The sequence below is a fragment of the Schistocerca nitens genome, chromosome 2, assembly GCF_023898315.1.
Source record: "Schistocerca nitens isolate TAMUIC-IGC-003100 chromosome 2, iqSchNite1.1, whole genome shotgun sequence".
Lineage (NCBI taxonomy): Eukaryota > Metazoa > Arthropoda > Insecta > Orthoptera > Acrididae > Schistocerca > Schistocerca nitens.
In genome coordinates this window covers 591,885,426-591,897,891 of record NC_064615.1, presented here as the reverse complement: position 1 = coordinate 591,897,891, position 12,466 = coordinate 591,885,426, and the positions used below count along the sequence as shown (strand labels likewise).

At 36.8% G+C, this 12,466-nt stretch overlaps 1 protein-coding gene across 1 annotated transcript; it reads right to left on the bottom strand.

Annotated features, from left to right (window-relative positions):
- Window positions 1–1,152: 1,152 nt before the first annotated feature.
- On the bottom strand, window positions 1,153–12,231 carry LOC126236656 (voltage-dependent anion-selective channel-like). The gene is made up of 7 exons (XM_049946123.1): window positions 12,106–12,231; window positions 11,513–11,714; window positions 4,631–4,751; window positions 4,439–4,557; window positions 4,222–4,330; window positions 3,471–3,679; window positions 1,153–1,628 (listed from the first exon to the last, which is right to left on the bottom strand). The coding sequence occupies exons 2-7, from the start codon at window positions 11,709–11,711 to the stop codon at window positions 1,537–1,539; spliced, it is 849 nt and encodes a 282-aa protein (XP_049802080.1). The 5' UTR covers window positions 11,712–11,714; window positions 12,106–12,231; the 3' UTR covers window positions 1,153–1,536.
- Window positions 12,232–12,466: the final 235 nt, after the last annotated feature.

Genomic DNA, 12,466 nt, shown 5'->3' with positions numbered 1-12,466 from the left:
AAATTTCATTTAACCACCACTGGTCTTTAACTATTATTTCAGTCACTGATAGTGTTAAACTCTTACTTTGCAAGATAATCTCTCAGTAAATAGTTAGTCCATTATGTCGGTACCTACAGTTATCTGGAATTAAACATTGGTTGTAATTATCACAATACAAATAATAACAATTATACATATGTTTACTGGGTGAACTTTGCAATGCTGCACTGTAATATACACGCAAGCAAATTGCCACTTGGCGTAATGGCTAATGAGAGCCATCGTAAAGGCATTTCCCATTTAAAATCACTGCCATCAGGCACTGCACTCAGCGTCAACTTTCTTTCCGCAAATATTACTTCAGTACGTTTTACAGTGACCCAGGCTCCTCAACATCACCTACACCTTCATAACCAGCAGATTAGTTGGGCTGCAATTGTTGCACTTGCAGCATTAAAGCGAAAAGTTTGCAAACTAACATTTTTTAACACCAGACATACAAAGACGACGTACTTGCTACAGTTTTAATGCTGACTGTTAGTAATGCAGTTCAACACCCCATGAAGCAGCTGCCACAATTTTTGCATTTATGCCTGATAAATTGCCAACTTTCTATTCAAAATGTTGATGACTAGAATAAGCTACTTTCACTGACCTTTTAATACGTAACTAAAATTAGGTCACCATTTTGGTGTTTAACTGCCCCCCCCCCCCCCACGCTGTCAACAAATTTTTTTAATTTACAGAATATTTTCTTGACAGTGCCAACTCTTCTTGTATAGCCGACACCTCTTCAAGGTTTTCCATGTGCTACAACTGACTTGAAGAATGTCAAAGATCCTACAGTTCAGACCTGATGTTTTTAAGTAAAAAGCTTTTATTCTAGTGAAGTGGACATCCACCTTTATTCTTAAACAATTATCTACAAAATTCATTTCTATGACCTCCAACACAACATGTACAAATTGCATTACACAGGCAAAAGTCTTTTTGGGAAAACTATACTCCACACTGCTATTAATAAAGCAAGATGCTAAAATGAAATGTGCAAATTTCAATATGAAAAGCACCAATTTACCGTGTGAAGCAATGTTTCAAAATAATACTAAGGTCTTGTGGATAAAATTTGTGAATTACGGGTAGAATAAATCCAGGTTTACACACTGTCAGTTCATTGCACCTTCAAAAATGGTTTCATTTTGTAATTTACAAATGTGATGCTTGAAGAAAATTTCAGCACTTATACTGTACAGCAGTTCTTATACAATTATGTTTTAATTCAGCCAACAATACAGTAAATACATAGGTGTCTCCAATAGTGACATCTAAAATATTAACATCCTCAAGTTTTGTTTCACCATGCTGTATAATAATTCAAAGGATCACGAAGCACAATTTTGTGCTGCTAGCTGTAAAAATAAATAATGCTGGTAAAATGTGAACAAAGTCTGGGCACATATTCCATGTGCAGTCCATTCCATCACCGGCATACTTCTACCAATAACACTTTTCTTCAAGCTTCACCATGTTATCACTGTACTTTCTGTGACACTTCTAGGCCTCCATCTCGAGAGCTACACCTATCTTGTGTCCACCCTGGTTGAAATTCTTGCCGTCAATTAGCGCTGACAAACTAACCGTAATACCTGGATGCAAGAAAATTGGTTACACACAATACACGAACATTCATTTACATAACAATTTAACAACTACATATTTCAAACAATGGAAACTTCAGAATTGAATGTAACAATATTAGGGAAGGAAAGTTGCTACTCACTGTACAGCGGATATGCAGAGTAGTATTATGCACAACAAAAAGATTCACACAATTATAGCTTTCGGCCATTAAAGTCTTTGTCAACAATATACACACAAACACGTGCATGCACACAAAGTAGTTGGTGTGTGTGTGTGTGTGTGTGTGTGTGTGTGTGTGTGTGTGTGTGTGTGTGTGTGTGTGTGTGTGGTGTTGACCAAGGCCTTAACAGCTGAAAGCTATAATTGTGTGAATCTTTTTGTCGTTCCTATGTGACTCAGCATATCCACTATCTGGTGAGTAGCAACTTTCCTTCTCTAATATTGTTGCAACTACATATTTCCTAGTTACTTATCATAAAAATTTGATATGCAGTTAAGTAAAAACCAACACACAAATTTCATATCTGGATAACACAAACTCAGAGCTAACATTAATATCACTGCATTAAGTTCTTACATTCATTTACAAAATTGTAACCACCTAACCAAATTCAGAAATATCTCAGCTTCCATGGGTGACATGGCTCATTTCACTGTATGATTGCAGCGATGTGACAACTAACTGTTTACTGTTATGTCACTGACATCCATCAAATGTTCATCTAACCCCTGTGCGAACTAGTGCCCAATTTGTAAGCACTAGTGTAATCCAGGGGTGCAAGCAATTTGCACAAAAATTTTGCACTCTGCATTCTGTTAGACATGTGTACACTTTTCATAAATTTATTGTATGGTTTACTGTATTAAATACTTTTCTCATGAGCCCATCACCCTTATTTAATCAATCAAGTCTTCATGAAAGAAAAGCACTTATCTGTATTCACTAGGAAAGCACTTTTTAAGTTACATGAGAATGTTGCTCTGAAAAGCTGTGCATACAGTTAACACTTTCTATGAACTACAATACCTTTCAACATAGGCAAACAACTGAACTACCCATCTGTGGGGAAAAATTAAAGATTCTACACTGAATGCACGATGTAACCAAATGAAATTTTCCAATACATTTTCCTGCTACACCATTCTGCCTGTCAGTATGTACAAGTCCACTCCCAAACTGCTGCTGCGTATTAACCCTGAATTGTTATAAAGTTGCCAGGGATGGAAGTTTTTACATTTCTTACAATCCCCATTAAAATTTCATATACATCGTTTTTACCACAATATGAACCAGCAGTAAGTTTCATAGCTGCCACAAGTCTCCCAATTCTGGGCAGCAGTGACACAGCCAATACCAGCTACAATTTGTTGGAGTTTTACATGTTAAAAGAGACAACAAAATTACAGTAGAGAGAAGATTCTACAAGTTGAAACAAGCATTTATTATACAGCAGAAGGTACAACTCAGCATTTCAGCACTTTGCTTTGCTTCTCCAAAGGAAATGTCATCTTTACAGTACCATCCACTTCTCACTGTATTTGTTTATTTCAATTCACACTCCACCTTCCTAAAAATTTATTATTTTTATCAGAAATTATCATTATCACCCTACATTTTCCTCATTTCCAAACTAATCAAGGAGAAATTCCTATGAAGCTTATAATCTCACACACCTCTTAGTTTCTTAAAGTATGCTAGTGCCTGGAATGATTATCCTGACATTTTGTTTAGCTTAATTTAGATCTGTCTTAATTTCATTGATATGACAAGCAACCCCCCCCCCCCCAATGAACACACAAATATTAGCCATTGCTACTTGCAAAATCACGGCAATATTAACACTTACCTTCACGGATTTTCTGTGAGTAACCTATCCCTATCTGGCTGGCATTATTAACTTTTGCTCTAATAGAGGATTCTCTGTCAATAGAATATTTGCATCCAATTCCAAAATTGGTTTCATTTGTGCCTGCAAACCACGCTAGTTGGGCTCCCGCTTCTAGCTGGGAGTTCACTTTCTGATAAATCGATCCACCAAATTCCTGCCCATCATTCCTGTAAATTGAAGATTTATCAATGACAGTGCTTTAAAATATTACAATGCACTCCACGAGCTTTTTTCACAATGTGCTTACTACTACATACAAAAAATATTTCACCTGTTCTAGGAAGTAAACCACAATGCCTATGATGTGACTACCAGTAAGCCAAAGAATTGTTTCAATGTTCCAAAAATGACAATCCAATCAACACGGAAGCATGCTTCCCCCTTGCATTTTTTGGTGTTCTGTTATCCCCCAATCTTTACAGTAGCGCAAGAGGAAGAAATTTTGTTACATGCAAACAATGTTACAATTACACGACAGTTGTATCATACATTAAAACACCTCTCTGGGAGCACTGGATCACACATACCATCAGCCTAAAGGCCACTGTGAACAGAGCACACTGATGACTGACTACATTTATTTATCAAAAAATTAAGGCAAAAATTACCAGAAGTTCAAGTTCTCTGACCAACACTAGGTGTTATCCAGTTTCAAAAACACGTAATTCCCTCTACTTTTATATTATTAGCTTATAGCTCAAGTACTTACACATTGGTATGGAGAATGAAATCACTAGCCGAGTATCCAAGGGAAATATTGTTTTTAGTTAGTTTGGATTTCTGACTGTCAAAGGCAGTCTGGTAACCTACTAGCCATCCTGAAAATTTAAAAGTTAGCTGTGATATAATGAAATATTCAAAATATGAATGACTAATTTCATTAACTTTCTTTTATGCAATACAAGGTACTCTATCAAACTCTTTACCATTATAACCAAGAACAGTTGCTACTTTAACATTAGGACCTGCCAAAATCAAATCAACGTCCATGTTAACTGCACACATATCATTCTTAAATTCAGTTTTTAGGCAGCCTGACTTGCTCCTGAAACAAAAATGGAAGTATGACAAAGTGCAACAACACACTATGATATTAGCTTTAAAAAAGCTTTCCTTACCCAGTTTGCGGTGCAAATGTTGAGTCCAATGAAATTTTCAGTCCTTTGGCAAGGTAATTGTCAACACTCACTTCCATGCCCAATGTATTATCTGTGTTCCATTTCTCAGAAAATACCAGTCCTGGAACGCACAAAGTTAACCATTTATTAATTCACAATACATCAACTGAGGCATATATGATGGCTTAATTTGTGTACATCTTTCTTATTATTTTATTGCATCAAGATAAATCTTCACAAGGGTTTCCTATTATGTTACAACAGCTATGATGAATTTAAGAACTTTTTTAGTTATAATTCTTTGACCTTGCCTCTGCTCCTGCTCCAAAATTTAACAGCAGGAAGCTAATTACAACCTTGTTTATAATATTACTTCATTTTATTTTCCTCAATGGAACGGCCGATTGTTCACACCTAAAACAGGTTGCATTTAACAAAAAACTTTTTACGCAGAAATGTATAATGACAGTTTAGTTACAAATCCACTCAATGCTGTTACACAAGCAACCCACAAATACTGCAGCACAACAAATGAAACTAATGTCCCTTTCAGTAACACAAGGAAACAACAAAGTTCAATAAAATGAACCAATGTTGCAGCAGTATGTAATTAGATAAAAGATGGTGAACTATCTTCGACATATTTGGTGTCAGCTATACAATTTCTCCAGCATACAGGAATGACAACAGTCTACTGCAAATTTTCTTGTAAGCTGCCTGCCATGAAGTATAATAGTGATTAACACTGATCACTACAGAAACTAAAATTCACACTAATCAACAGAAAATATCAGAGTCCTCCGAACACAAATTTTATGGCAGAAGAGTACAAGAAAATGAGATTAATGACAAAATGAGATTAATGTCAAAATTTTATTGCCAGACTTAGGAATGAAGAGAAGCTCTTACTAACAGTGGAATCATTACGACACCTGCAGTTATGTTTCATTGGTACACTGAACTGAACAAACAAGCATTAATAGCGAAATGCTGTTTTAAGAAACTCTTTTCCCTGTGTGTCATCTTGACATCAATAACTCATCTTCACAGACTGTGAAAACACTGAAGTTATTAAGGTAGTCAAATGAGCATAACCAACATGGTGAGTATACTCTACATCAAGTCCTAAGCACGTTCATTTGTAACAACAACAGAGTTGCACTGAAAATAAATCACACTAACAAACTTTTACAAGTCTCAGACGTCCACAAGAGACAAGCAACTGTTCTTTTGTTCTGTGATGCTACTAACACTATACCCAGGCTGCTGAAACTTGGCACGTGACATATGGGTTTCAAGTTTGCAGTGAAACAGGTTGATAAGTGAAGAACAAGAAGCATGAGGCACTGGATGTGGGATGTGAACCGATCTCACCCTGGTACCCGCTGCCAGTTGTGATGTCAAAGCTTCCACATTGCTGGCTTTGTTTGGTGTGAACATAAAGAACATGCATTGTGATCGTTTCGACCACGTGCTTGTGTTGCGCTCTGCTTTGTTTCACTGTGGCTTATGCAATGGCATAGGTATGTTTGTCTACATGAGCAGCAGAAATAATACTAATGGACAAATACTAATGGACAGCTGTAAGTTCCTGCCGATAAAGTTTTGGAACAAACATCTAAAGTTCTTGGAGTTAGTGCAAGAACAGTGGTAAGCATGGGATATTACGGCAAAAGTTGAAAGATGTAGATGTGAGTTGTAAACATTTTGGGATGCCTTTATCAGATAACATAGATCAAGTAACTCCTGGAAATAAGAAAAAGCAGCCTCAACCCATCGCTGACATTCTCTCAAGACTGGTGCAACTCACTGGCATATTTATGCTTACTGCAGCAGGAAAGAGAATCCTACAGTAGCAAAGTTACTAGCATTGTTATTGAAAAGTGAACTTTCAGCAATTAGAGATGCTGCTGAAAGTTGTGCTGAAAAGCATGGCTTTCTGTTACAAAGTGGTAGACAAACACAAAGTCCTGTTAGAAAAGGTATATACTGTTATATCTCTAAGCATATTTTTGTACAAAACTGTGGGTGACGACATTCAATCTGTGTTTGTTATACAATCAAGAAAATGGGTTTGGCCCTGATTGCAACTACAGTGACGATAGGAAGCTGGCTGGATGTGTGCCATTGTTGCCGGAGATCTTGAGTGAAAACCTATAAATATTGGTCAACTTTTGCATCATTATCTTTGTAAGACAGAGAGAGAAGTTATCACTTATTTTGTAAACTATGTACCATATTGTTTTCAAGATATCGGTCATCATCAAATGCTTATTTTCTGCATTTCTTTACTCCGTTATCAAAAGCGTGTGCTTCTTTACGATCATACATACATTATTGTGCATTTGTTTATTTGCTGTCATTGTGATAGCAATTCCAAAATGATTTCTTATATATACTGTTATTTCTCAATAGCTTATATGTACGAGATGGGCAGAAAACCATTGTCTAGTATTGGAAACATTGACTTTAGCAAGCACTACGTAACTTGGGTTTGTTTGGCTGCCAGATTATTCATAGCAAATCAATTTTTCTTTAGCACAGTGGAAAAGTTTCACTGCTGCTTTGCAGTCATGGCAGTAGTGAACCTTTACAGAAAATTGCCAGTACAAAGTCCCCCATCTTTCTTCCGTCAGTTCATCATACAGCTCTTGTTGAACTACAAAAAGCATCCATTCCAAAACTAAGCACAAGATAAACATAGCTCCAGTAACCACCCACTACCCAAAACACGTTTCCTGGTTGCACAATGTAGTCACAGCAGTCCACTAACTTACAGACAAAGACCTGTCAAGGTTTGCTGTGATTACATACCACTTGAGGAGTATGAAGCGCTTGCTGCCGACTGAGAAAATGTGGCCATGCAATGCGTAGGTATGTTCGTCTACATTTCATCTACAGAACAGAATGGAACTGTCAAAAAGAAGGAAATAGCATTTTCAATGCTAGAAGAGGAAAAAGGTAGGAAAGATTATCTCCAGAAGTTGGAACCAACTCAAAACTTACTGTGGTTCAACATCAACATGCATATAAGTTGTGAATTCTGCAGTCCACTCAATGTGTCAAACTAAAGACCACTAGGATTCTCATATTTCAGACTTAAGCTGTTTAAAGTTTTACCAACAAATTTGAAGACTTAATTGTTTATTTAACCTTCATTAAGATTTTTAATTTTCAGTATTAACCTAATGTAACTGATGTACAGATAAATGTAACTTTTGTGAATATTTTCTAGCTTTACTTTCTAATTTGTTAGATATACTAGATTTAACGACATGAGAATTCATTTCAGACTTTTAAAGCTAAGACTGCTCCCATGTTCATATTAATAATATCAAAAAATCCTTTTCTTTTAGGCACTGAAGTAATCAACTTTCAAACAACTGAGTTAACTATCAAATGGGAGAGATACAAGCTTAGGCATTTTACACCAGACTAATGTCTTAGGACAAAGCATTCTGAAATGCATCAGAAGTTATCCACATTACAGGTACAGTAAAATAAAGTGACGTTTTGTTCAAAATTGGGGCACCATCACGGGGTCAGTAACTACTACTCTAAACTATAATTACACTGTACAAGTAATTATCTGCCAATAACTACATAAATGCTGGAACTATCAATACCAGCTATCTGTTTTGACCCTTGATAGCAAAATGGCAGACTTCTCAATTTAAGACCAAGGCAGGCATTTATAAAAATGATAATGTATACTATTAAGTTCACAATGACCAGTTTCAGCTTGCTGCCATCATCAATCACTGAAGACATGATCTGCAACAAATATCAGAATGGTGATCTGATGATGGCAATAAGCTAAAACTGGCAACTTTCTCTGCCTAGTCTATGCAATCAAAACTGACATTTACGAATACAACACCAGACATTAACCAATCACTAAACCTGAATACATGTAAAATATGTGCTATAGCAAAACTATTGCTATTCTCATGACATCACAGTCTACCACAAATTATTAATCCAATTTCAAAGCCCTATATCATGCATATTATTACAAGTACAAATATGACCGAGGAAAACACTCGCCAAGTTTGCATTTTGCACTCTTCAAATGTTTCTCTAGTCACATGACATGTCCAAGCAAAAGTTAGTTCCATGCCTTAGGTAACAACAGCCTGTCAATGGTCATCAGAGGAGCACTGATGTGTTCTCTGCTGAGTTCCAGTGTTCTTGGTTGCAGGAGTACATATGTACACACAATCCTTATCTATTCCCAAAATGGGAAAAAACCACAACACATTACGACAGGTGAGTTGGGGGGAAAAAAGGGAGCAGGGCCACATCATCTTCACCACTTCGCCAAATCCAACGATGAGGAAGAACATTTAGGTAGTAATGAATATCAATGCTCAAATAAGGGTGTGTCCTGTATTGTTGGAAGATGAAATCTTACCGAGGTAAGAGGTAGCCCATCACAGTCTTTGACAGGAGGAAAACAGACCATAGTTCATACAGCTTCTTCTGCAACACTGGACAGAAAGCATTAACGTTCAGCAAACCTCATTCATGCACTACAATTTAATGAGACAGTTCAGTGCCCCCATGCACATACTACATTCTGATGGAAAAGTGAAGGCATACCCATAATCTTTGTTTTCATTTTAGCATAAGCTGCAAACTGTACAGTTTGAAATAGAACCAATGTTGCAAAATGTCCCATACTTTTCTGTTTACAGAGACAATCTGCGTGTGTAAACTGTTGATACAAACAACGCTCTATTTACATGGTGGTTTTTTCCGTAGTTCCTTTTGAATGCATGCTGCACTGTAGCAGCTGAAACATCTCACATATTCCAACACATAAAACTTTGTTTTATTGGTATTTTGTCACTTCACTGCACTCTTAATGCCCATTGTTGGGCACAATTTAAACACTGAATTTGCAATTCTATTCACTTGTGAATCACATTTGTACATTTAATACTTCGGAAAATACAGAACTCTGAAAACAAATGACTCATTTATAGCAGACCTTTATATTAACAGTGCACTGTTTGACACACAGGATGTTGCACGCTAAGCCAATAGTTAAAGGTGGCATCATGTCTATGGGCTCAACCAACCATTCACTTCAGATTCTTCCTTTCTGTTACTCTCAGGATTATGAAAGCTTTGCATCATTACTCAGACCTGAGATATGTACACTAAATGTCACATCAAACCATGTACCAAGCAAATATATTATCCCTGTACAATGTAGCCCCTGAATACATCTTTAAGACTGGCAATTAAACTCTCCATAGAGACTGACCCAATCATCAATGTAATTAAGAAAATAACTATTTTCCCATATCTTACAAATGCAAGGAAACAGGATTTCACAACTTGTAATGAGAAATCTTAGAAGAAAGGACAATTTACCTGAGAAATTCAGCAAGCTCTTAAAGCAGCTTCACTTCACAACAGACCCAGAAAACCAAGATGAAATTTATATTCTTAAAGACCTACAAATTTTCGGCAGAAATGATACATACTGCTGAGACTCAAATCAAATTGAGAAAATTACAACTGGAAAGAATGAAACTGAATTGGGTGGATCTCAAGAGCCAAACAGTACAGCCATCAATGAGAATGAGAAGGTTTAACAACTCAAGTGGTCAATGAAGTTAATAACAAGGGGGGGGGGGGGGGGGGAGAACGAGAAAGAGCGAGTGTGTGTTACAAATACATCAACCAAGACCAAATGGCGGAAGTACTCAAAGTCAGACTAAACCAAATAACTGAGATTTAATAATTGTTGACAGGTGCTGGTAGCAGTGCTGCCAACATGTAGCCAGCCGCATTTGACAAGGTTCTGCGTGTGCAACGCAGAATATGACACTTTATGAACAGCCACAAGTGGGTGACAGCTGGTACCTACTAATCGACTCACTGAAATGTCAATCACAAAATTACTCTGTGTCAATAAGCATAGCATAATCCATTCTGTAAGGCAGATTTTCACAGGTACCACAAGTTTTCTATTCCTGTTCAGCATATACACAATTCAAACCAAATGGGAATGCCCTCAACCATTATAAGTTTTAGAGGGTGATGTGGAGTGAGCAAGCTCAGTACTTATTTGCTGCCTTCATACCTAGGCTTATGCTCAGGTGTCTACAAGTAAAATGTGATATGAAGGCAGTGCCTGCAGTTGATTAACAAATACAGCACTCTTCACAGCACAAATGTTTTGATTATAGCATAGTAAAATGAAAAACTCATTAACAGCTAATACATAACAGTACAGTACTGTAATAATTCAGGGGATGCAAGCAAGCATAGAAAACCTAAAATTATTCCATCTCCAAAGAAACTAAACTTAAGAGCTGAGGCATATGTACACTCACAATGCACACTCTTACACATTACCTAAGTGCCCATTATTTAGCTTGCATAGTGACATTGACAGCTTGACAGGGTACAATTGTGTTTCAAGTTGCACATTGTAAAGACACCACTGTAGACTAAGGCATCAACATACTTTCGATTAGTATGTTACAAACATAAGCAGTTGCTGTCTCAGTTGCTTTGCCTAGTTTCTTCACCATACTGACATGCAACAAAACTCATGAGACTACATTTTCTGACGTTCCAAATTTAGTTCTCCCAAATTACCGTCGTTTAGTACAGAACATTTTTTAATCGTGGGTCAACAGTTAATATAAATGCAGTTCTGCAAACCCAACACTGAACATAACTACGTAATTTCATGCATACAAATCACAGCGAACAAGCTGTATCTGACAACTGTATGGTATTGTAAGAGCAGCATAAATTTCTTGGTAAGTATGGGAACTCTATGATGCAAAAATTCAGTCGTATACTGTATTCGTCTTGTTACTGCCAAAACTAAGAATTGCAAGTAGACGTTACACTTACCATACTCTTTGATTCCGTACTTAGTTTCCAATGAACCGAACAGTTTTCCTGTATCTTGATTGGAAAAACCTCCCATTGAGAATTCAACTCCAGAGGCTGACTTTGTTTTACAATCAAGCTTAATTAAGCCGAAATGATAACCCTTTCCAAACACGTTGCGAGCGTCTTTACCCAAATCGGAGTAGGATGGTGGTGCCATTATCTGCGAAATAAACAATTTTTTTAATGCAAAAGTTGGGTCTGCTCCATAAGCTCATATACAATTACTGATTAGCGTGATCAAATGTTGTAATCGTCACAAGTTCAAAGGCAAACGTTAGGTACCGCGGCCCTCGTGGCCGTTAAAGATTACACATACATGAAAATTTATTTTACATTTATGTCTAATGAGTTTGTCAAGTATACAGAAAAGCCTTTTCTGTGTTTATTTCTTAATATTTTAGCACTGTTCAAGTAATGAGATGAAAAGGCTATACCGGTAGGTCACGCCACACCGCAACTGATACAAGTCGTTGCACTGCAATAAAACGTTAGTCCACTGATGAAAATTAAGACAGTATCAGAGTGCCAGTATACGAATAATGTGTACTTACGACTATTATAAATAATTCAGTTACACAATCAGTAAACTTCTATCCACAGGCAGAGCACCTCCGTGAACTTGGGGAAAGGGAAGTGCACTGCGCAAGTATTCTGAAAAGCAAGTGATGTCGAGAGTACTAATTACAAATAAATATCTTCGAAGGACAAAACATGTAAAAAAAGAGTTAATTAATTTTAATTAATTATAATGTGATGCAGAATCTATTAAATTAAACTGATATTGAAAAACGTAGCTTTTCGTAGCCTCTACCCCAAAGTTGACCTGGGAGAGATTACATGACGCCATTTTTTGCGTGTGTAGAATGATTATGTGGCGGGAAAATTAAGCGTCTTTAGTATCTATAACTGCTA

Excerpts from the sequence above, each read along its gene's own strand:
- LOC126236656 (XM_049946123.1), bottom strand. The coding sequence starts at position 11,711 with ATGGCACCACCATCCTACTCCGATTTGGGTAAAGACGCTCGCAACGTG. Across the intron at positions 4,752-11,512 it reads GTACGGAATCAAAGAGTATG|GACTGGTATTTTCTGAGAAA; the intron begins GTAAGTGTAACG and ends TGTGCGTTCCAG. Across the intron at positions 1,629-3,470 it reads CTCACAGAAAATCCGTGAAG|GTATTACGGTTAGTTTGTCA; the intron begins GTAAGTGTTAAT and ends TCTTGCATCCAG.